The following is a 25,409-nucleotide window of genomic DNA, read 5'->3' on the forward strand; positions in this document are numbered from 1 at the left end:
GTTGGTAAGCTTCCTACTTGCCATGGGTAGGTGGATTGTTCAAGCACTGACAGGTTTCTGCTATCAGCTGTGAATAGGGTGTTCCGTTTGTTTATAGGGTTATAAAGTCAAATTAGTCTTGTCTATCCTTTCTTTAGTCCATAACAGAAATCGGAATTCACCTTGATCGATTGGTCTATCAGCCATCTCAGAGAGCATGCCCATCACAACATGACATTTGTGGTGTTCTAGCCAGTCCTTCAGCCACCTGTTAGCCAGGTTGTCAGTGACACCACACACCTAAAAATCAGAATGAAAATTGTTTAAATATTTTGTTTCAAATTAAGCAAACTAAACCAAACAAATTAAAATCTGAACTCAAGGAAATTTTGTGTGTATGTATTTAAGGACTAGCCAAATCTACCTTGACTTAGACCTATGAAATGTGTAATTAATAGCAATGTTCAATCAGTTAGCCTTTTAAAAGACCAAGTTCAGACACACAGTTGGGTATGTAAGTCAAGCCACGCCTCTGCATAGGGACTTGGGTGAAGGTAGGAGCGTAGTGTGTCCTCTAACAATTCCACACTTCTGACGTTTAACTTTCTTTCATTTATTATGCTTTGTCTTACAGCTTGTAGATCCTGGAGTCAAAGCCTGGACACCAACTAAAGGAAAACAGAACATTATAATGTTTGTTGGGCTGCAGGGAAGTGGTAAAACCACAACATGTTCAAAGGTAAATTATACTGAATCCTTTTACAATACTTAGGCCTGATCTACACTGCGGCGGGGGTGGGGGGTGGGTGTGTGAATCGATCTAAGTTAGGCAACTTTAGCTATGTGAATAACATCGCTGAAGTTGACATACTTAGATCTACTCACCGCGGTGTCTTCACTGCGGTGAGTCGACAGCTGACGCTCTCCCGTCGACTCCGCCTGCGCCTCTCGCTCCAATGGAGTACCGGAGTCGACAGGAGAGCGCTCAGCGGTCGATTTATCACGTCTAGACTAGATGCGATAAATCGACCCCTTTGGGATTGATCGCTGCCCATCGATCCTGCAGGTAATGTAGACATTCCCTTAATAGAGAGAATTGTAAAAAATTAAACTGTCTGAAACACAGATTTCTGTTAGATGTTACTGTTGGCTTGTGTACTTCCATGGTTATTAATATAGTTTGCTGAATACAGTACAACCCTATTTGTATAAGAGACTTACTGCAGCAGAGATACAATCTCTGCAGAAAAAGTTTTTTCTACACAATTCATAATTTAAAAGAAATGATAATAAGAACATTAATTTATATTTGATGGGATTAAAGAGAGAAGAGAAACCTTGATAAATGAAAGTTGAAGCCAGCCACCAGTTGATGAGATTTGGGAAGAAATCCCCCTCCCCCCGGCATGGGCAGGTTATTCCATAATTGTTCACTGAGTGGTGGTGGTGGTTGTACCTTTTTCTGAATCATTGGGGTATTGGCTACTGTTGGAGATGGGGTACTAGACTAGATAGACCAGTGGTCTGATCTGGTTAGGTAATTCAGGTTCTGACAGAGGGACTGCATACACTGCAAAACACTGGAAGTGTTTTCTTTCTCTAATTGAGTCACCCTAATGTTCTCTGACATTTGCTTTGCACTGTTGCAGTTTAGTGTCAGTGTTACAGTAAGGGGCAAATTGTTCCAGCTCTTATTAAAGTGTTTATGGAGTGGAGGAGATATATTTTTCTGAAATGGATACATGAAAAATAATTGACTACTGTTACATCTGAATGTTAATGGGGTAGAGTGGGATAAATGTATATAATGAGGGCTTTCATTTCACAAAGACAAGTATTTAAAGCAATGGGGCTCGCTTCAAAAGCTGTTCTGTTATCAGTTGAAAGGTTCAGGACCAAGCAACCAGTCTGCAAGATCAACAGTTAGCAAATATCACATTGGTTGTTCATCTTTCCATTCTCCACATGTACTTTTACATATTGCTTGATCATCACTAGCTCAGGAAATAAAAATTACATGTCCCACTCCAAACCTGCCTAGTGCATGATAAGGCAAAGCCAATGAGACACAGGATAGAAAAGTTTTGCTTTAAATACTAAATAAAGGCAATAACCTCTGATAATGCCTTAAATTTTTACTGTTGCTAATATATGACCAAAGGTCTCTGGTTGCAGGCAGCGTGGTCCAGGAAAAGTGTCTCGACTCTGGTCGTTTAGAAAATGCCAGTACAGGACTTCAGTGACTTATTTAGCTTTTTTATAAATCTAACTTTCTATTTTTAAGAAAAGGATTTTTCATCACCTAAATCACTAAAATGCTTGGTACTGTAATCACATTTTGTATTTCCTTTTAACAGTTAGCCTACTATTACCAGAGGAAAGGTTGGAAGACATGTTTGATATGTGCAGACACATACAGAGCAGGTATTATGAGTGACTTTAAATAGGTTTGTTCCATTTTTGCACACTTATACATTGCAGATGGTCCACTGACAATATTTCTATTTTACAGGTGCTTTTGACCAGCTAAAACAGAATGCAACAAAAGCAAGAATTCCATTTTATGGGAGGTATGCACCTTTAGTTTTGGGAACAGTTCAACTCATTCTATTGTTACACGTTTGGAAAAGATATATAGGTGATCAGTGTGCTGTCAAACAGATTTTAACAAGAACAGAACCATTATAAAAGAGTAGGCTACTGACACATTCAGGTCTTCAGGGAGACATGCATACATCCTTTTTGATCTTCAGATATGTTAGAAAGCACTTAATCTCTGTCCCCAAATATAAACAGTGATAGGAGGCTCACAATAAGATGGCAATTCTGTAGAGCAAAAAAAGTGGATCATTCTTCTGAATCATGCTTTGAATGAGTTCTCAGTGCTTTCCTATCTACTGTGTGCACACTGATGGAAGAATATAGATTTTAAACCTGCTTCAGCTCTATATCCGTAGAGCTGAGATAAGGCACAGTGTATAAATTATGCTTTTCAATGCAAGAGATGCCAAAGGAAAGAGGTTAGATATAAAATCTCTAGATGCTCTAACATATAAACAGCCAGTACTCTCTAACTAAGAATGTCTACATCTAGAAATTTGGGATGGATTTGAAATTACTTGATTGCTTACATATGAGTTAATTAAAAGTTAGTTTCCTAAAAATAGATTCTTGGGATGGGGGTGCATGGACACAAAGTTATTTCATGTAATTTAGACATGTCTTTACCTTTTGAACAGTTACACAGAAATGGATCCTGTGATTATTGCCTCAGAAGGTGTTGAGAAATTTAAAAATGAAAACTTTGAGATAATCATTGTTGATACAAGTGGGCGTCACAAACAGGAAGACTCTTTGTTTGAAGAAATGTTACAAGTTGCCAATGCTATAGTGAGTAACTACTGGAAGTGTAAAAATGGTTCTCGATTGTCTTTTGTTTTTATAGTCATTTGAATACAACATCGCTATCCAAATGTGTGTTACATAGATGCTGTCTATTATAGAACATGTCAGGGCTTTAATTTACATCTCAGGAGTTTCTGAAATATGGGGACAGTTCTGACCACTGTAACAGCAAGGATAAATGAAGTCTGAAAGTTATTAGCCTTCAGTTGGTGAAAGTTCGGTAAAACTACTTAATTTTAAACTGTTCTTCTGCTCATTTATATAATTAGTCATTGAATTAAAGTTGGCTTGCATATATCAAGGGACGTTATCACTTCAAACAATATGCTCTTTTCCTTGGTGATCTTTGCATAAACAGATTAAAAGAAAAAGGACTGATGTGTATTTACAACATTACAGAAATTATAGCAAATGTGCCTGGGTTTCATCTGCCACTTCTTCACATGTCTGGTTTATGTGAGATAGATGAGGTGATCATAGGTCATGCTGATGAACAAATGAATTTACGCTCTCACGTGGATTAAGGAACAGTCTTCATGAAGTAACAAAACTGACAGCCTCAGCTTGGTCACCAGACTTGGGATCAAATGGAAGATATTCTTTGGCATCTTTTATTAGTAAGCCTAATACTTAATAAGTGGAGTGTAGGAGGACAGCATGGACAAATATTGGCTTAACATTGCTCGGCATAAACAATAATGTTTACAAATATTTTAATAGTCCATATTAAGTAGAGGATTATAACTTGTGAAAAAATCCATTATTATAGCTAGTAGGCCATCTTGGAAGTAAATATCCATAGTTTTCCTGAATTTTCTTTGGGGAATGAAGTGGAAAAAATATATTTCAAGTTGCTGTTTTTCTTGCTCATTGTTTAGTCTTGATTCACTCTTCAAATACTTTCTAGATTTGTACCATTTCTTTAAAAATTTCAGTGTACTTAAAAGAGAGTCTACTACAGAACATAATACATAGATACAGAGTTAAGACCCGGAAATAACTCATGTTAATTTTTCCAGCAACCAGATAACATTGTTTACGTTATGGATGCCTCCATTGGTCAAGCTTGTGAAGCTCAGGCAAAGGCTTTCAAAGATAAAGTAGATGTAGCCTCTGTTATTGTGACAAAACTTGATGGCCATGCAAAAGGAGGTGGCGCTCTCAGTGCGTAAGTATTGTGTGGTAATGGGGTTTCAGTACTTTTGTAGCTGCATGTTATGTCTAAATTACCAGAAGAGTTGTTAAAGTTCTCTTGTTTTTGTCACATGCAATTGGGTGTGCTGATTCTTAGCTCAGTGAGTAACACTGGCCTTGATGCAAACCACTTATGGCCTGATCCTGACTTCAGGGGGAGTTATGGGTGCTTTCAGTATCAGACTGTGGCACTTTTTGATATTACACACCTTTCTGTAAGCGTCAACTTGTTTTCTCAGGATAGTATCACTAGTCTCTCTGTACACATGAGAGGGGTGTTAAGTTACTGTGAGTTTGTCTGAATACCCTTAAAAAAAATTAGCAGATGCCTTACAGACATGGTTCAGGTGAAAAGATTGCTTCCCATTAAGAGTCTAAGATGACATACCAAAAAAAGATAAAACTGAAACTTCAGATTTTGTGAGGCAATGCTGGATGAGACTCATATCAGTGGAGTGCAAGTCAAATCTCTGAATGATAAAAGTCCAGTAAATGGTCAAAGAACGCACTTATAAATTCCTCAGTTACATTTTCTTTGATTCCATGCTTCTGTCGAAAGCCATGCAGCACAGCATCCTGAAACTGAAGCCAGTCCTAAAGTTACTAGAACACATCAGAAATATGATATATAAGCATCTGTCTTTATACAGGCAGACATGACAAACACACTTGTTGTGGAAATAATGGTTAGAAATTAGGTTGGTTATAGACACCATGGAAAATATTGGCAGACCAATCTGGTCTGTTTTTGATGCCAGCTCTTTAAGTCAGTGTCTGACTGAACTGAAAAGTTAAGACACTTAAACGCCTATAAATATTCTGTTCTGTCAGTAAAAATAAAGTTGGCAGAAGACGAAGCATACTAGCCAGAAATAGACACTGAAGGTGAGAGCTGCACTTTGCAGGTCCTGGGCCATGCTAATAAGATGACCAGGTGCCTTCTTTTTCCTTACACCCCACTTCTCAAGCTGCTGGGAATTCAGAGTGCAGAATTTCTAGCAGAATGTGGTCCCTGCTCTAGTGTTTTGCCTTTCACATCTCTTGCTAGTAGGTGTCTGACCACCTTGAAGCTCCCACCTTCCTCTACTTTCTGGAAGGGAGAAGCTTTATCTGTCTCCCCATTTGGAAGCCTTCTGGCTGCTTTAAGATATGGAAGAAAAAGAGAGGTCTCCACGATTCTCCATTTTGTTGGCTGCTCCTCCATGAATAACTTAGGTACTTGCCTCTGTTGGGTTCCCAGCAGCAGGAAGAAATGGACAGGGTTAAGTTTTAGGTGCCCTCAAAGTTCTGAATGTGAACAGTGAAACTGACCATCTTAATTTCCCATTAGTGGTGCTTGTTAAAGCTATCAGCAGTGGTACAGGCACTGAGTCTGTCTGAAGATTCAGGAATACATCTATTTAAAGTTTGTTCATATTTTGAAGGTTCTATTTATAATCATAAGGAATAGTAACTTTTTTTTTTTTTTTTTTTTTTAAAATATTACAAGCCTAAAATGATGGCTTAAATCCCTGAGCTTATTAGGGAATGATTCCCAGTTGCTACTGGCAAGTAGCTGTTTCAAATCCTGTATGGTGAAGCCTTTTGCACTGGTAGTTTTGAGGAGTTACTAGAATATTGCAGGCAAATAAAATCTCACTAGTGTCATTACATTCATTAATTTTAATATAAGGGAGCAGAATTTGGGCCATATTGCTTTTTGTTTAGAGACACAGTCTTATTACTTATACTTCATTGCAGAGTTGCTGCCACAAAAAGTCCTATAATTTTTATTGGTACTGGAGAGCACATAGATGACTTTGAACCATTCAAAACACAGCCTTTCATCAGCAAACTCCTTGGTATGTACTATTTATAACTACAGACTACACAAGTGTTCTCAAAAATGTCACTGTGACAGAAAAAAATTGGAGCATAATTTTCCTCACAAATTTTGAAGAAGACTTTCTGTTTTCCAGGTATGGGTGATATTGAAGGATTGATAGATAAAGTAAATGAATTAAAGTTGGATGATAACGAGGCACTCATAGAGAAGCTGAAACACGGTAAGCTAGTCCTCCCCCCAAAAAAATTATGTAACAGAGCTAACCTTTTTGAGTAATCTTCAGTTTGTAGAAAATTTATTTGAAGTAACTATTCAACTTTTTTTTTTTTTTCCTTGTCATGGTAAACTAAGTAATTAAAGAGAAATATAAATTTAAATCATACAGGTAAAAAAAAAAAAATCCAGACTTCTCATGAACAGTCGAAATGTGAAAGTAAATGGATTGCTCCTCTGACATAGCGTTATTTGCATGCTTTCTCAACACAATTGCAATTTACCTAAGGTTCTTAAATGTGTTATGCAAAGTGAGATACAGCCCATAATAGAAGAATATGCAGAAGAAGTATCTTTGCATCTAACACTATTTGGCTCTATGTCTGTTCTCGTCATAAAGTGTAATCAGAGATGGGTGGGCAGGATCAGTCTACATAAAAATGTAATTGTGTGATCATCTTCACTAACCTTCCATTTCTGTTGTACTTCAGGTCAGTTTACATTGAGAGATATGTATGAACAATTCCAAAACATCATGAAAATGGGACCCTTCAGTCAGATCTTGGTTAGTTATCCTGAAAATTTTCTGTCCAAACTTCTCCAGCACTTTCTACAAAAATTGAAAATGAGTGAACTCTTTTGAATTTTAAGGAATTCTTCCCATTGAATAGCTGCCTGAAATGCTACCAGATAATTTTAATGGCTTCTGGTAAACATGAATAACTTGCCTATTTCTGCATTTGAACATGTTCAAATTTGCTGAATAAAATATTTAAAATATATAGCGCTATCAATTTCACAGGTCACTCAAACAGTAGTCTCTTGTAATTTGCAAAACTGACACAATTAACTCTTTTAACTGTACTATTTTATAGGGTATGATCCCTGGTTTTGGAACAGATTTTATGAGTAAAGGCAATGAACAGGAATCAATGGCAAGGCTAAAGAAATTGATGACTATAATGGACAGTATGAATGATCAAGGTAAAACAAGTTCCAGTAATAGAAAGTTAAGAACAGTTACTTAAATAATTCATAGCTGTGTTCATTATTTTATTGGAACAAGTCAGGGAAACGAGTATTGGGGAGGGTGGGAAGAAACAGGAGAGTACTAATTTATCATGACAGGTTTCAGAGTATCAGCCGTGTTAGTCTGTATCCACAAAAAGAAAAGGAGTACTTGTGGCATCATAGAGACTAACAAATTTATTTGAGCATTTATTACTTACCTGATCACTCTCGTTACAGTGTGTATGGTAACACCCATTGTTTCATGTTCTCTGTATATATAAAATCTCCCCACTGTATTTTCCACTGCGTGCATCCGATGAAGTGAGCTGTAGCTCATGAAAGCTTATGCTCAAATATATTTTAATCTCTAAGATGCCACAAGTACTCCTTTTCTAATTTATCATGTTCATTTAAATATCCATACATAACTGAAACAATTGGAAACAATCCAATGAAACAATTGAAAAACCCACAACAGAATTGAGGTGCACATAACATATAGGATTTCAAAAATAAGACTGAGTAGAGGATCCAGATGCTGCTTGATCCAAAGTACATTATTTGGAAGGGATATGTTATTACCTAGAGGAGATTTCTAAGCATACTTTTTGCAGTTGGAGTAGACACAGTCCATACACTCATTATCTCTAATGACTGACAATCACTTCCTTAAAGTCATTGTCAGGGTAGAATTGCCTGCAAAAATGTCTGTGTGAGGTTGCATATTTATTGTCTAATATCCGTATAAAACTTTATCTGTTTGCAAGTAAAAGGATTGTTTTCCACCTGTCAGACCCACCAGCTCACCCTGGTCTCTGGCACTCAGGTTGGTTTGTTTTCATCTTGCACATCAACATTAGTCATAGAAGCTTAACTGGCAGATTATGCCCTCAGTTATACCTGTGCAAACTGCAGTAGTCTTCAGTGGGATTGCACACATGTAGTTAGGGGCATAATTTGTTATGCAGAACATCTGTTGCTAATGGCGATGCACAAGAATAAAGGAAATCCAGCTTGAGTGTCTGGTAGTTGGAAAAATTATAGAAATCATTGAGATACAATGTATATGGAAGTCCACTACCACTTACGGTCAATTTTCAGGGTAGAACCACACTTTAAAAATGAAAACAATTCTCAGTGACTGAGTTCTCATTAAAATCTGTATTACATCCAGATAATGTTAATAAGTTCACATACAGTTAGGTATAAATATTTTGCATTGTTTTAATCGCAGAACTAGATAGTACAGATGGTGCAAAGGTTTTCAGTAAACAACCAGGAAGAATCCAAAGAGTAGCAAGAGGTTCGGGTGTTTCTACCAGAGATGTACAGGAGCTTTTGACACAGTACACAAAGTTTGCACAGATGGTAAAAAAGATGGGAGGCATCAAGGGTCTTTTCAAAGGTAAGTAAAACATCCATCTACTTGGCAATTACTCAGCTGTAGGAAAGGCATTGTGGGTGGTGGTCGCTAGTGGGAATAGGGCAAAAGATGAGGGGGTTTAAAAATGTAGTTTGAGGTCTGAGGGAGAAAAGGCAATAAGTGTGGCTGCAGAATGAAAGTGGGCTATAGCGCCTTCTGTTACTCTATGGACAGTTGAGTTATATAATGAGCCTAGAGCAGAAATTGGTATTTCTGATTTGAAGTTAGTTAATAAAGGCAAAGTACTGTTAGTGTTCATTCAATGGAAGTGGACAAGATTGAGAACTCTGATTAATGAGGATTCCCTTCAGTCCCCAAATAATAAGGGGAAAAATCAAGATTTTTTTCCTATAATCTTTTATTGGTCAGAAACATCTACCAAACAGTTCCCAAGTCCTGTTTATAAGCTAATTTTTGCTCTACATGATAAATTCAACCCAGCTGTGACTGCTGCATGTAGATTCAATTTAAAGGGAAATTATTTTAGAGGAGTGCACCTGGAATTGCCATTCTGCTAACCCCTGGAAAATACTTTGAATAGCTTTAGGTACATCTAAAATGTGTTCACTTTCATTTTATATAAAATTCTTTACTAGCTGTACTGCTGCTTATGCCAGTTATGTGACAGTTAACATGCACTTGGCCAGAGAGATAAAGCAGTTATGCCTTGTGAATTTAAGTGTGGAGTTCATGAACAGTTTCAGCCTGGCAGTAAAGATTTTCTGTTAATGAGGAGAAAACTCTCTCCGCTACAAATATACAGACTTTGTTTGTTTTGTTTTGTTTTTTTCACAAGTACTGCCAAACACACACAGATCATCAACCACTTAGCAGGTGGCGGCGTCACTTTGGATCATCCTTAACTTAAGCTGGTTTGAATCCAGCAACTAGAAGGGGGAAGCTTTTACATTATCAGTTTCCTCAGTAATGCATTTTTCTTGTCACTTTCTGTATTTAAGGAGGTGACATGTCAAAGAATGTAAATCCATCTCAAATGGCAAAACTGAACCAACAGATGGCAAAGATGATGGATCCAAGAGTTCTTCATCACATGGGTAAGTGTTACATTTTTGCAGTATAAACTAGGCAGTTTGCAAGGAATTATGGGGGAGCATTTGACAGCATATTTCAGTGTTCCTTCTCTCTCTCTCTCTCCTTTTAAAACCCACCTTAAATCTAGTCTTCAGTTGCCAATTTCCTGTGACCATCTACTCCCACTCACATATTACTTGGATTGAATATCCATCCAAACTAGACAATGAGCTCTTCTGGGCTATGCCTGTTGTGTTTGTAAAGCACAGTTGAACACCTATGGTGCTGTGCATTAGTGGTGAAGTATGAGGTTTCTTTACCAAAAAGAGTTACTACTAATTGAATTGCCAGGTTTCTTACCTACCCAATTCTCACTGACCTCTCTTCTCTAGGTGGCATGGCAGGATTGCAGTCCATGATGAGACAGTTTCAACAAGGTGCTGCTGGAAACATGAAAGGCATGATGGGATTCAATAATATGTAAAGAAGCCTTAATAAAAACTGACTTGGCTGAGGACTTTTGCTGCGACTTCTGTAAAAGGATTTGATTTCTTCCTTTTTACAGTGAGAGAGGAGTGTCGATGGGGGTGAAGGAAGTGACCTTTTGAAACTTCTATTTGGGCTTCTCAAGAAGATTCTAAATTGATTTCTGGAAAACAGTTATTTTTGCTTAGTTCCTTCCCATCAAAAGACGTTCTTAAGTTTAATAAATAAAAATCATGATGTAAAATTTTAATATGTAGAGACACTTTTTAATTGTTTGCATTAAATGGCAGCCATTATATTTGTAAACAATCCAGCTATTTGGTTAATAGTAACATAAAATGTCCCAAGAAATACGTTGTAAAATAAACTTAAATGGTTGTAAATGAAGGATGTGCTTATTTCTTTGATTTTAAAACTATCACTAGGAATGCACCTTTTTATGTGATGTAGTGTAGATGGCCACTGCTCACTGATAGCAGTACTTAAATAACAGTTATGAGAGATGATCAGAGGAAATGTATGCCTTTGATATCCATGCATGTGAGGTGTTGAGTTGCCTGCAGGCTGAAATTGGGGTGGATAGGGATGCTCGTTAGTGTGCGTCTACCTCCTTTGCTGCGCATTTTCAGAGACTGGTTTTGGGGGGAACTGCTGCTCCTTGCCGTAGACATCCTGTGCAGGATCTCACAAGCTTGCTTCTTATCTTTCCTCCTGTTTAGTACATATAGGAGTCTGTTGAGAGGGTTATTGAGGAGACATGGGTTTCAAGTATCTTCAGTACACTCATGACATCTAACTTTGTGTTAATCTCACCAGACTCCTAAAGAAGCAGTGTATTTTGCTGTGAGCATACACTGGTGCTCTTAATCTGCACTAAATGGAATTTAAAATATTGATATTGACCATAAAGCTCTAAATGGCCAGGGACTGATGAACTAGGAGACTACCTTTCTCCCAATAGAGTAGAACCCCATTTATTTGACCCTCCATTATGCGGCTCTGTGTATTAACTGAACAACCTGCACACACAGGTCCAGAAGCGGGTGATCTCTCCTGTGCCCGCTAGATGGTGCTGCAGCCTTGCATTTTCCCATTCTCCAGATTATCTGATTAGATCAGATAAATGATGTTCTGCTGTGTCATACTGACACAGTGAGCAGGGGTGCTTGAGCTGGAACTCTCTTTGTATAAAAGAGAAGGAATAGCTGGCAATTGTGTGAGGATCTTTGACTTTGGAACTTAATCCTCAACCATGGTCTGAAACAGGCAGAATCTACTGACCTTCGGGCATGCTTCAAAGTTCATCTATTATCCCTGATTTCTGGAGTCATGGAAGAATTATTGAGGGGGTGGGAGAGAGGCGGCAAGGACAAACCTTTTCAATATCTATTTTCTTTCTATCAATTGACTGGGAAGGGGGTGTTTGTATTAATTTCAGTGGAATATATAGGCCCAAAGAGTCAAAGGTGTTAATGTCGCTGCCCAACGTTAGAGTGTTAAACAAGGCTTGGGGTTTGGTATACTGAAACATCATCCTGCTTAGTACCAGTGCAAATACCTTATTAAAAAATCTTTTAAAACTTTCATTAAAGATTCTGATTTACAGGCAAAAACATGAGGCATTGAGTACAGCATTAAGAGGCCAATGAGGATTTGTTTACATTGTACAACTGTATTGTTCTGTTTCCTGAGGTGAAAAGTGTCGTTTCTCCCAAGTGTGAAATCTGTAGTAAAACGTACCTTTAACCTGTTCTTGCTTTCCTCTTATTACCCTATTTACACTGGAGGTAAGTCAGTGAAAAACCATGTTGTGCTGAAACTAGGTCTCTGATTATGGAAGTATTTATAATGTAGACAGGGCCTTACAGTGAAAAGACAAAATGTTGACATTGAGCTGTGCAAGAGATTAATCAAGACTTCCTGCCAAGATCTGTAGGAAAGAATAGTATGTGAGGAAGCTGTCAATCTTATCAGCATGTGGGGAAGTGTTCGCTATACAGCAACAATGTTCATCTTTGTATGGTTTTGTCTTTGTCTAAGGTGTGACAGGCTCTTACATCCTGCTTTGAATGCTGGTGCTTGTAGTAATTGTGGCTTTACACACTCCATCTCTTCAAGTGTAGTCTGAGGTATGCAGCCTAAACAGAATAGTAGTAATCACCTAAATATTGTGCAAGGGTAACTAGGAATACATACAAACATAATTCCACTGCTCAGTCAATTTTCCACATCTTGTGGAGTATGTATTGTAGGAGGTGATATCAAAATTGGTTACAGCATGGGAGAATTAAATTCATAGTTTAAATTCATTCATTAAATTCATAAATTAAATTCATATATCATTTGTTCTTGCACATGAGACCATCTACAGCCCTTCTCACCTTTTCCCATTTTAGTGGGTTTTGTGCTCCTGTGTAACATTTGGCATTCCTCTATCTGAACCCAAGAATGCTTTTCCTTCTACAAGCTTTAACTTTTTAGCATATGTTCACATCTTCAGCTTCCCTTGCTCCCCGTTGGTAGTAGGATCTTTTTTGTGTGAAGAGGTTTCTCTTACTATCTCTCAGATCCTGGTCCTTTCCTGACATCTGTCTTGTCAAGTTGGCTTCTGAGCTAGCTCCCCCTCTGTTTTATAGCACCCACCTTCTTTATCTCTGAGTGTGAAATGGAAGTAGGGTCCTGTGTTGTATGTGGATCCCCTAAGTTGGTTGACTGTAATTTGGAAAGGCCCTTTATACAAAAAGAACAAAACTCTTTATTTCCTTTTCTCTCTCTTTTTTTTTTTTTTTTTTTTTTTTTAAGTAACAGGACTCAGATGAACTTCTGTGGATAGGGATGATAATTTTTAAAGTTAGGGTGATATATCATAGCAAAGATCTGTTTTGGGGACATGTCAGCCAATTGTTTCCTGAGAAAAATAAAGATACTTTGGGTGGGCTCTAATAATACCCCCAAATGCAACATGTTCAGTATACACCTAGATGCTAAGGGCTTTGAGTGGATGATAAGAGGTTTGGGCAAAAACACATGGCAAGCCTACAGTGTAGACAAATCCAAAGAAAACTGATGCTGAGGAGTGTTGTTGACCCAGGTGACTTCAAGGCAAAGTGACAATATGGCTTGGTTTTATACTATGGGGGGAATTCTGCATCTAAAAATTCTGCACACTATTTTAAAATTCTGCAAAATTCTTCATATTTTATTTGTCAAAATAACACAATATAATCACACCAGTTTCAATTATTTTGGTAATTTATATCAAAATACATGTCAGCAAATATGTCTGTAACAAAACAGATGATAAAAAAGATTCAGGAAATGTGTTTTGACAGATTCCATACAAGGCATAATACTGAACTGAGTAATAATTCATTTAAACTACAGAACAGAACCATATTTCCCATCCCCACAGAAGCAATGCAAAGGCTTGTGGGGGAGGGAAGTAATTGCTGGGTGTGACTTGGAGGGTTGTTGGGTATGGGTAGGAAAAGTATGGAAGGGGTTTGTTTTTCTTTTGAGGGGGAGCAATTGTAAAGGAGTTGGGGAGCTTCACCCATGCAGACCCTGGCTGACTCCTAACCTCTCCCATTCAGTCAGGGCACATCTGCTCCTGTCCACGTGTCCCTCCACCCCCACTCAGGCACCCACTCTCCCCATCCCATGTCTTTCTGCCCCCTCAGCTAGCCCTCTCCCCTCATCTCCATGTGTCCCTGCACCCCCTGTCCTCATGTGTATCTCCCTTCCCCCTGTAGCTCTGCACCCTCTGCCCATGTGGCCCTGCATCTCCCTCATCCCTGTGGCTCCACTCCCATTCAGCCCCTGCCCTGGTCTATCCTCCCCCACTAGCCCTTATGAGCCCCTGTCTGGCCCCCAGCAGCCCCACACCATTTGTCTCCCCATATTCCCTGTCTCCTGACCTGGCCTGACAGGTGCTGTGAAGAAGCCAATGCAGGCTCTTTCTCTTTCTCTTCCCTATCCTAGCTAGGACTGGCCAGGAGTGGCTGCTGTGTTCTAGCACCACAGTGCCCTCTGGTGGGCAAAATGAACTGTAGCAATTTTTCAGCAGAAGCTATTTTCTGGGGGAAAAAATGCATGGCACATGAAATATGCACACATGCAGTGGTGCAGAATTCCCCCAGGAGTATTTTTATTTATAGCTTTGACCTACAGTAATGATCTTAGCATTGTCAGTATAGTTCATATTCAATGCATCAGATATGTAGTATCTTAGTAAACTTGGCATGCAGTTCCTCAGTTGGAAACACTACATATTTTCCCTTTTCTGTCATCCCTATGAGTGATCTTGTACAACTGTTCCTTTGTCTAAAAATAAATAAATAAACTACCTGTATCAAAACTATGGACACTTGTGTTACCATTTTACATGAGAGTAGTCCTGCAGTTGCACGGGTGCTATTTTCAAATATCTGTAAAGGAATTGAACAAGTTACTCAAACTACCTATTCTGGTTCATTATAAACAGTGATCAAAATCAATGTAATCTATAAAATGTTGAAAAGGTAATATGTTTTCTGTTTTAGCAACCAAAGATGATTCATATAACCATCTTCTCAACCAGAACTTTGTATGCAAGAGTTTAGATATAGAGTTGAATGCCCTTAATGAAAATGAAATATACAAAGAAGGAGTATATTGAACAGGAACAGAGGAGCACTGTACTTCTGTACAGGCCAATCCACAGAGACAAATGATTCATTATTTCTATTTTCAACTCAGTGCACAACTGTGGCTTTCTTACACTTTTATGGTTGTCTCAAATCTTAGTTACTGCCACTAGACAGTGACAGTCAGGTCAAGACACTGGTGAAATCTTCCAGCAGCAGCATGTGTAATAGGCATTTCCTACCCTACTGGGTATGTGAACCTGTCTTCAAACAGACATACACATCACTGTGCACAAAGTGCTAGTTCAGTCATGAAATGTAGGTGACTTCTTATCTTTTTATTTTTAATATAAGCTTTTGTTTTGAAATAAGAGTTTGTAATAATGGCATCAAGACATGAACTGAAAAGTGATAAGTAGGTGGGCTATGAAAAGATACCTTTCCTTCTGGCAACTGTAGTAGTTCACCATTATAAAGAAGCTAAGACTCTTAGGCTGTTGAAGGAGGGAGCTTGTTATAGGGGGAGGGAGAGGAAGTTATCCAGTGTTGGTTTAGTTCTTAAACATGACCTGCAAATGAGAATACACTGCATCTGACTTGCATTGACTTCTCCATGATACAGCAATTTAAAACTGGATCCTGTGAAATAATGGATCCTGAAAAGGGAGATGTGTAGGAGACACTGCTACAGTGCTGCCTTGACAGCCAAATTAATTTGCTGGCTCCATTGTCTGCAGTTCCTCCATGCATCCTCTTGTTGGGACCATGGTCCAGAGCCATACTTGTGAAACTTAGTTACACCAGACATGGGGAAGCTCGGTGAAAGCGCTGCACCTATAGAAGTCAGTAGTAGAAACTCCTACACCCTTTCCCCATGCAGAGCCCATTGTGCCCCTCCCTGCACCCTTTCTCCTCCCCTTCTTCCTCCCTATTCTGCACAAGGAGCATTTCTATTCTTTCTATTTATATAGGAGGCCTGATGTTTTAAAGAAGCAAAAAGACCTAAACCAATGTTTTGGTTTTGCAGTTCACCTTTCCATGGAGATTCTTGTAACTGTAGTGCATTGAAAGAACTACTAGAGAACAAGGCAGCAGCACATTAAGTTGGTGAGTAGGTAATGTACAAAACTGGTTTATCTCTTTATACTCAGCTATTGCTATAAGCATCTTGTCTAATTGGCATAGATTAGAGCAGCAGTTCTCAAACTGTGGGTTGGGACTCCATTTTAATGGAGGCATCAGGGGTGGTTGAGACTTGCTGAAGCCCAACCCCCACTGCCTGGAGCTGAAGCCTGAGGGCAATGAAGTTTGAGAACTCCCAGATTAGTTAAAATACGTAACTTTATATTTCTACTGAATTCAAACTGATGACCAGGACAGCTGAGAGTTTGCAAATAATGGACACCCTGAGAAAATTTGAGTCAGTAATGCCTAGTGACCTAAAAGTAGGCACCTCCCAAAAATAAACACTTGGAGATAAGTCATCTAGAATTTCAAGAGCATAGCCGCAAGATTCTGGCTAAGGGCAGGCAGCTGGAGGTTGTCAAGAATTTTATTTTAAAAGTAACTTTTGCAGCCTTTTATTTCTTGCTAACTCTAGAACCTCTGTTAATATGACCTAGGAATGTGTTTTGTACATTTCTATTAGAGAAGCGAAAGTCCATTAAAAGGGGCTAGATCGACAGGCTTGGCAAGTCCAGTTCTTGAAGTGCTGGTCCCTGTGTATTCTATGGTAGGTATCCATGTGCTCCAGGCACCTTAGACTGGAGAACTCTTGCAAGCAGTGTCCATTGGTCTGCACCTGTGCCTTTACTCTCCCCATGCTCTGCTCAGAGGATATAAGGGGTAGTGTAGACCAACTACTTCTCCAGTTCCTTCTTACAAATGCATGGCCTGTGTTGGAATCTCCAGCGTCCGGAGCTTCTCCTTTCTTTTCAGCTTAATCCTTGTCTCCAAACCTATAAGTTTTATATAATTTTAGATCATTAGTGTAGATAGCGTTAATAGTCTTATTAGGATAACTAGTGAATAGCTGACTCTGTAATCCAGGGGGAAACTTCCCACCTCCCTGGTACAGGAATTAGCTTGTGCCCAGAATACCAGGCTTTGAAAACTCTCTCCCATCCCCAGTCTCTTAGTCAGCCTTTAGTCTCAGAGAAATGCATATCTCCACTGAGTGCAGTATCTGTTGCCTTTTCCCCCCCAGCCACAGCTGACAGACACAAGAACTCCAGCTTAAAAATTACCTTCTGGAGAAAGCTGAGGCTTCAGTCAGACTCAGGCTGGGAGGACCTCCCTGTACATTGGCCAGAGTCATTGAGGAGCACATTTCCTAACAGAAGGTCTGATGCAGAAGCAGGAAAGGGCAAAGCCAGAGACTCTTCTTTGCGGTTTCCTCATGAGAATGAGGGATACTTTCATAAGCACAAGAGCAGATCCCTGTTTAAGTCCACTTTGAAGAGGATAAATCCCTCCCTGAGCCTATCCAAGTTGGGTGAGTCTTTGCACCCAAGTTCTAAAGACTTAAGATGTCCTAAGCCTCAGGAGTATGATAAGAAGGTGCACAGGAGCAAGGCTCTCCTGATACTGGACTTACCACGGGCAGCATTACTGCCCATGCAACCATCCAGGTCAAGGGTCCAAGAACCACCAATAAATGACAAAGAGCACTAGACGGGAGACTCATATTGACAGTACTGCAATGACTCCAAATGGATCTGCCAGTCAAGAGTCTTCCCACATCAACTCTGATGGGACAGGCAGACAAGGCCCTGTGTGCCACAGAGAGTGTAAAGAGATACACCACTCTGGAGGACATAATTGTTCTCTCAGATCTGCAATCTCCCCTGTTATTGGGGCCGATCCTTACAAGGGAGATTTTGACACCCCCCCCCCCCCCATCAGGAGACACAAACTACAGGAAAATAAGTCTAGCCCCCATATTGTCTACTAGCCATGACTTTCCTTCAAAGGAACTGACAGCACCACCAACTGAGCTGGATCTCACCTGCTTGTCATTGGGGAAAGCAGCTGTACTGGAGGAACCACCATCACCTCCATCAAGGGAATTTAGTCCAGATAAGAGATTGAGAACTTCCTGGAACCAGCCTTATCCACCCAAACCAGGAAATGCAGGATCTGTGTGATCTAATAGAGTGTCATCACCCCTCCTCTCCAAGACAGCAACCAATACTTCCTCCTGAAGTCATAGAAGAAAAGGGGAATGAGCCAGTTCCGCTGGTACCAATGAATCTCTCCTCATCTCCAGATGAGGTGGCTGCTCCACGTCACCATCTCCTTTGAATGACCACAAACAATTCCAGAACCTGCTACAGAGGGTGGTGGAAGAGCTCCAAATCTCCTTTTGGAGATCCAGGACACACAGTATAAGCTCTTGGACATCAGATCCAGCTAGATAGCACTTCCAGTGAATGAAGCCATACTAGAAGTAGCAAGGGCTTCCTGGCATACACCGGCAACATGAGCCCCTATCCCCAAGAGGGCTGACAAGTGTTACTTCATCTTGGCAAAAGGAGTAGAGTTTTTATTTACCCACCCTACACAAAACTTCCTGGTTGTTCAGGCTGCCACTGTCATGTACTTCTGTACCAGATATGGACTGGTCACAGAGATTCTTCACACACAGCAGATGTGTTCATCATACCATCCTTTAATGCTCTGCCAGGTATGGCAGACATTCATTTAAATAAGATATTTTATACAGTGCCACCTAGTGGCAGAATAATACAGTTTAGCATTCCATTATAGCCACAGAAAAACAGGCAGCAGCACCCAAGAACCATCCCCACAGATAAAGAGGCCAAATGTCTGGACCTTCTGGAGAGGAAGGTATTTACATTTACTAGCCTCCAGTTTAGAATAGCAGACTAATCAAATGCTGTTGGCTAAATATGATTTTCTAAATTATTCAAAGCTCCTAGATTTCAAAGACAAGTTACCACAGCAGGACAGGGCTCAGTTTCAGGGCCTTATTGATGAAGGCAAGCTGGTGGCCAGAACTTCATTAAAGGCTGTGGTCAATGCCACCAATACAGCATCAAGATCAATGGCAACTGCCATTGAGATGGGCTGGGACTCATGGCTATACGCTTCCTAGTTTCCCAGTGATGTCTGGAACACTGTAGAGGACTTGCCCTTAGAGACCAGTCTTAAACAAAAAGACAGATAAGTCTTTGCACTCACTAAAACACCCTAGGACAATCTTCCACTCGTGTGTGTGTGTGTGTGTGTGTGTACACACACCGGCCCTGAAGAGGAAATGCCATAAGCAAACCAAAGCCTGTGACTCAGCCATTTTACAATCCATGCTGTTACGAAGCACCTCGCAAATGACAGAAGATGCAAAGAACATGATACCCGCCTCCTTCCACTTCAATAACATTAACCAGACTGTCTAAAAGATACTTTTGATGAGATGCTTGGGAGTTGCAAACCAATATTGATACCATTGCCACCTCATCCTCAGGTCTCCTGTCATGGCCACCTAGCACTTTTTTCCTACAACTGGAAGGCAATAACAATGGACAAGTGGGTGCTGGATATCATTCATTCCAACTATACCATAGAGTTTCTCCCCCCTTTCCCTCCAAAACCTCCTTCCCTGGCCCTCTTCAGGAATCACTCTCAGGAGGTGATCCTCCTTCAAGAAATAGAATTCTCTCCTCCAGTGGGAAGCAGGAGCAAATACCTCCAACACCAGGGAAAAGGGGTGTATTCAATATATTTTCTAGTTCCCAAGAAGGAGGGAGGATGGAGACCCATTCTCAACCTGCAACAACTCAGTATGTTTATTTGCAAACAAAAATTCTGCTTTGTTACACTGGCATTGATAAAACCAACTCTGGAAAAGGACACATGGTTCACAGCTCTTGATATGAAAGATACATACTTTCACGTCATTCACCCTTTCCACAGAAGACTTCTCATGTTTGTGGTGGCTTCCAACCACTATTAATACAGGGGACTCCCATTCTGTCTAGCAACACAACCCAAGGTCTTCACTAAAGTGTTTTCAGTAACAGCAGCACAGCTCAGAAGGGGCAGCTCCATCATCTTCCCATATTTAGATGACTGGCTTCTCACAGGCAGGGCATGCCTAGAAATCCTGACATGCTGCATCTCCCAATATCCCTGGGAATCTGTGTAAACATGGAACAGTCTACCCCGATTCCAATGTAGACTACAGAATTAATAGGAGCAACTTTAGACTCAGTCAGGGTGAGGACTTATCTCCCTATGCACAATTATATTGCTTAATATTTTCAGATTCTTATTAATTGTATGTTTTTAGTATGTTAGAAAATAGTGAATGATATATTGTTTATTTACAAAAATAAACTTTTTAGTCATGATTTGTATCAAGTTACATTAGGATGGTAAGTGAAATTTAATTAAACACACAAAACAGAATATAAACAAAAGAAGCCCTTTAAACAGTACATGACCAGTTATGTCATACTTAAAAAGCTCGACCTCAAAACTTAGAAGTTTTTCCCCCTGATTCTTCCTTTATATAGAAAAACAGCCTTTAATTCAAAGTTTTTGGTAGAGGCCCATAGATTCAGCATATTTATTTTTTATTTAAATGTGATAAGAGATTATAAGTTTATAATAAGTTTAGCCCTTAACATATTTTCTATTAATTCAGATTTAATTTTAAACATATGTTTTTAAAAGAAAAATTTATAATTTAAATAGAAACATTAAAAAAAAAAAAAAAAAAAAAGCTGAATTTTTTTTTTTAATTGTTTTTATCCACCCTGTAATCCTCCTCTGTGGCTTGCAAGCTTGGTTTTGAACAATATCTACACAAAACAAACACAGCATGAACACCGTTGTGACAATTCCCATCAAAGTGTGAGTCTCAACTGACTTGCTGGAAAGCTCCAGGACAAGTGTGTGTCGGTATTCCTTTGCTATCCCTGACCAGATAATTATAGACACCTCCCTATAAGGCTGTGGGGCTCATGCAGCCCAGAGCTCTTAGATGCCACAGGAAACTAGAATGCATATAAATCTTCTGGAACGCAGAGCAGTCTAAGAAGCCTGCTGCAAAGCATTCTTACTATTCATCCAATTTCATTATAATCCTCTTAATATTGGACAATAAGACAACCGTATTCTACATAAACAAAGCAGGAAGGAGTAAGATCCATGTCCCTGTGAATAGAAGCAGTCAACTTATGGAATTGGTGCATCAGGAACCACATCATCCTATCAGCAGGGTACTTCCCAGGTATTTCATTGTCAATCATGAATGGGAGTTACACTGTTCTGTGGTAAACAGCATCTTCACGGAGTCGGGAACTCCCACTTTGTATCTGTTCACCTCCCAGGAGAACAGGAGAAGGAACACATATTGCTCCATAGGAGCCCAAGGCTGGTACACCAGAGACAATGCTCTCCTACTCCCTTGAACAAACCACTTGAACTATGCCTTTCCTTCTGTTCCACTGCTACCTTGGGTTCTTTGGAAAATTCGACAGGACAGAGCACAAGTCATCCTCAAATGTCCCATGCAGTTCTGGTTACCAAGTCTCCTAGGAATATCAACCCATCCACCCATCAGCATTCAGCTCTTCCTGAATCTCTGACTCAAGAGAACAGCAAGGTCAGTCATCTCACCTGGATGCTCTTCATCTCACTGCTTGGTATTTGGATGGGTGTCAAACCTAAAACATTCCTGCTCCGAAGCTGTACAACCCATTCTCAATAATAGCAGAAAGGACTCCACCCAAAAATATTATCTAGCCAACTGGAAGAGTTTCTCTCTCTGGGCCCAGCAGAATCACGTGTCTCCAGAAACAGCAAGTATTCTCACTATCTTGGATTACCTCTTTAACTTCAAGATGATGGATCTTTCCCTTAGCTTGCTACAGGTTCACCTGATGGCAAACAACAAGTCACCCACCAATGGGCCAATACTCTGACTTGACTCACCCAGTAATGTCTAGGTTCTTAAAAGAAGGGATAGGTGAACTTGGTGCCCTAATGGCAGACCCACCATACACAATATTCCATAAAGACACTTTCATTATGACTACACTCAAAATGACCCATAAGTAGTTTTGGAATTTCACATAAATCAGATCATCAACTTACCTGTGTTGTTCCCAAAGCTCCATGCTTCCAGCAAGGAGAAGAGGCTTCATTCCCTCAATGTGAGGACAGCACTGGCATTTTACCTGCAAAGGACAAAACAAATGAGAGAATGCAGTTGTGGAATGAATCTGAAAACAAACTATTTCCTCACAAAGAATTTCTAAATGAATCTCTGGGTGTATCCTGCTTTATCGGTTGGCACATCTGCCCCCTGACCAACTACATGGGGTAAGGGGTCTGTAGCGAGGCGAAGACTCACCGGTGCGGCGCCTCCTGCTGGTCATCCAGGGAATTAGCTCTCCAGCAACAGAGCGCCTCCTCCTGGCTGGTGTCTCGCCTGCCACTGGCCCCTTACACCAGCATGTCATTCTGCTCCAGCAGTAGCCTCTCACTCTGGGTCTCCCCTCCCAGGGGAACCCCCAATCCTCTAAACCCACCTTGCCTCAGTGGCTACTGCCAGTCGTTATCTAGCCCCCACTCACTGGGGCAAACTGCAGTCTGTAAAGGCCACTCATCACTGGCAAGGAGGTTAGGGCCTGCTGCCTTTGTCTAACCCCAGGCTGCCCCTCTGCAGCCCCAGTACCTTTCCTAGGCCTTCACCAAGGCCTGTGGCCTGGGAGTTTACCAGGCTGGAGCACCCCTTGCCCTTGCCCTTCTCTGGGTATCCTCCTCTCAGGTAGCTAGCCCTTCCCACTTCAGGGCTAGAGTAAGATTCCTTCAGCTCCTGGTCCACAGCCTCTTTTATCCAGGCCAGCTGTGGCCTGATTAAGCCAGCCACACTTGTGGCCAGCTATTCACTCAGCTGCTTTTCCCAGCTGCATATCCCCTGTTCTGCAGAAATGGGGCAGCTGCCCCACTACAGGTCACTCTATGAAAGCACAAGCATCCTCAGTAGCATCACTTCACAAGGCATCCTTGCTTGATATTTGCAAGGCAGCAACATGGAGTTCCATCCACACATCTACAAGACATTAGGTCTTGGGCCAAGCCTTCTCTATTGATGCATCCTTTTGGACAGCAGTTCTATTAGCAGTCATACCACCTACATCCTTGCAAACTCCTCCTCTCTGAAGTGCTGCTCATTAGTCACCCACAGTGGAATACACATAGGGATCAGCACTTGAAGAAGAAAGGGAATTTACTTACCATCTTGTAACTGGAGTTCAAGATTTGTGGTCCATATCTGTATTCTACTACCTGCCCTCCTTCTTCTCTGCTTTGGATCATGTCTAGATTCACATGAGAGTAGGACCTTGAGAAGCGGTTGGTCTGCACTGTCCATTATGCCCTCAGAGTAGAGAATGAGGAGAGCATACGAACAGTGGAACACAGATAGGGACCAGACATCTTGAACAACCATTATAATGGGGTAAACTTCCCTTTTTCACTCTCTTCACAAATGGGTAGAGTACAGGCAGCTCTTATGTGAGCTTTGATCTCAAAGGATGAAAGAGTAACTCAGTTTCCATGGCATTCATTTTTTAGCCTTTTTGCCGAGATTGCCAACACAGGAAGCAGTTGTAATGGTGGACAGACACCTGTTCATTAGCAACTGCATAATTAATTCATGTAGGCAACAAAACAGCTATTAAAGGGCATGGGTGCATGCAAGCATTTGGCAGGATGTTGAATTCTTGATTTCCTAATAGCCGCCTTTCTACTCTTCATTGGGACTTTCAATACACTGCTAAATTAAAACACACTAACCTCCTGTGTTAGTGGGCACATTGGTGGAAGGCCAGGCATAATGCTACTGTACAAGGGCTATGGTTATAGTACTGGCAGGGGGCAGCAAGCTGGCTGCTGACACCATCTGCTGAGCATAGCCAGCGTTTAAATTCTCAGAGATCATTTCCCAGAGGCTCCCCCACACTCCCTCGTTCGGGGCTCCTGGCTTCAGCTGTGGGGTGGGTCTTGGGGCTTTAGCACTGCGGGGAGGGGGAGGGGGCGATGCTGGGTCTCAGGGCTTCAGCCCTGTGGGGGCAGTGGGGCTCCTGCAGGTTTGAAAATATTTACCGGAGCTCCACTCCAGACAGCTCCAGCTGAATTTAAGCTCTGAGCATAGCTAATGCTTTTCTGAATGCATCCGATGAAGTGAGCTGTAGCTCATGAAAGCTTATGCTCAAATAAAATTTGTTAGTCTCTAAGGTGCCACAAGTCCTCCTTTTCTTTTTGCGGATACACACTAACACGACTGCTACTCTGAAACCTGTCATAATGCTTTTTTGTTAGCACTGACCTAAGTAGGATTTAAACTGGCAACGTAGAGGTGAAGTCATTTTTATTTTCCTATATAGGGCTCATCATAGCGTTTCTGTTCAGTTTTAAACTACACTACTTTATCTGAACAAAAACATTAGGGATTTTTATACTTTTGTTATCTGAAAGTCAAGGGAGCACTTCACAGTTGCTATAAATATAATAATTTGGGGTTTTCTTTCTTTCCCTAATTCAGTTTTACTCTCCTAGTTCACTAGAAGTGGGTTCTGTGGAATAATACATCTTTAAAAAGGAGATAACAGCTCTTTTTAGAATTCACAACCAATCATTATGACCTAAATGGACCTCTGTTGTTGAATATTCTACAATCCTATCCATTACTGACAGCAGAAATGCAGTCTTCTACCTAAGGTTATAGATATTGAAGAAAATTGTCAAGATTCTATCTCCTGCACCATTTCAAGCTGTTTGTTCCATTTTTATTTATTTGTTTACTCTTACAATGTACCCTTCTACAAAGCTTATGTAGGTTTGTACTACATTTGGGGTCCTTGCCACATGTAATGAAGATCACTGTCTCTAAATATAGAGAACACAGCCCTTGTACTCTTCTCCCATGCCCACACATGAATTCTGTATAGTGTGTGTGTGTGTATGGGAGTCAAAGTTCTCCTCCAGCCTCTCTTGCCTTTGTAGTAGTGGTGGTTGCAGCATTGTGCTCCTCCTTAAACCATCCTGTCTCAGTTACAGGGCTAGCTGCACCTCAGTTGCTTTCCTGGTCTCTTTACATGCTGCCCCTCAGGTGTCAGGCTTTGTGCCTTTACCAGTCCTGGGGTAGAATTCCATAATTCTCCCTCTCCTAGACTGGGCAGTG

The 25,409-nt window shown here is 40.5% G+C and overlaps 1 protein-coding gene and 1 long non-coding RNA gene across 4 annotated transcripts in view; one reads left to right on the forward strand and one right to left on the reverse strand.

Moving 5' to 3' along the window:
- Positions 1-23,559, reverse strand: LOC141989341 (uncharacterized). 2 transcript variants are annotated; one of them, XR_012639970.1, is made up of 3 exons: positions 23,462-23,559; positions 22,316-22,398; positions 1-279 (listed from the first exon to the last, which is right to left on the reverse strand). It is a non-coding gene; the product is annotated as an uncharacterized LOC141989341 (long non-coding RNA). The 2 variants fall into 2 exon arrangements; XR_012639971.1 differs by lacking the exon at positions 23,462-23,559 and adding an exon at positions 22,575-22,738.
- Positions 1-25,409, forward strand: part of LOC141989338 (signal recognition particle subunit SRP54) — a 75,296-nt gene that overhangs the window by 14,228 nt on the left and 35,659 nt on the right. Inside the window, exons 5-16 of one of the 2 annotated variants that reach the window (XM_074955854.1) lie at positions 614-718; positions 2,337-2,403; positions 2,492-2,549; positions 3,219-3,369; positions 4,404-4,552; positions 6,319-6,419; positions 6,537-6,623; positions 7,108-7,181; positions 7,492-7,600; positions 8,862-9,032; positions 10,010-10,105; positions 10,475-11,088. In XM_074955854.1, the coding sequence (XP_074811955.1) occupies positions 614-718; positions 2,337-2,403; positions 2,492-2,549; positions 3,219-3,369; positions 4,404-4,552; positions 6,319-6,419; positions 6,537-6,623; positions 7,108-7,181; positions 7,492-7,600; positions 8,862-9,032; positions 10,010-10,105; positions 10,475-10,566 (1,260 nt within the window). In that variant the 3' untranslated portion in view covers positions 10,567-11,088. Of the gene's footprint in view, positions 1-613; positions 719-2,336; positions 2,404-2,491; positions 2,550-3,218; positions 3,370-4,403; positions 4,553-6,318; positions 6,420-6,536; positions 6,624-7,107; positions 7,182-7,491; positions 7,601-8,861; positions 9,033-10,009; positions 10,106-10,474; positions 11,089-25,409 lie in introns of those variants that run through there. The other variant, XM_074955856.1, reaches the window with a different exon arrangement.

The sequence above is a fragment of the Natator depressus genome, chromosome 6 (genome assembly GCF_965152275.1).
Source record: "Natator depressus isolate rNatDep1 chromosome 6, rNatDep2.hap1, whole genome shotgun sequence".
Classification (NCBI taxonomy): domain Eukaryota; kingdom Metazoa; phylum Chordata; order Testudines; family Cheloniidae; genus Natator; species Natator depressus.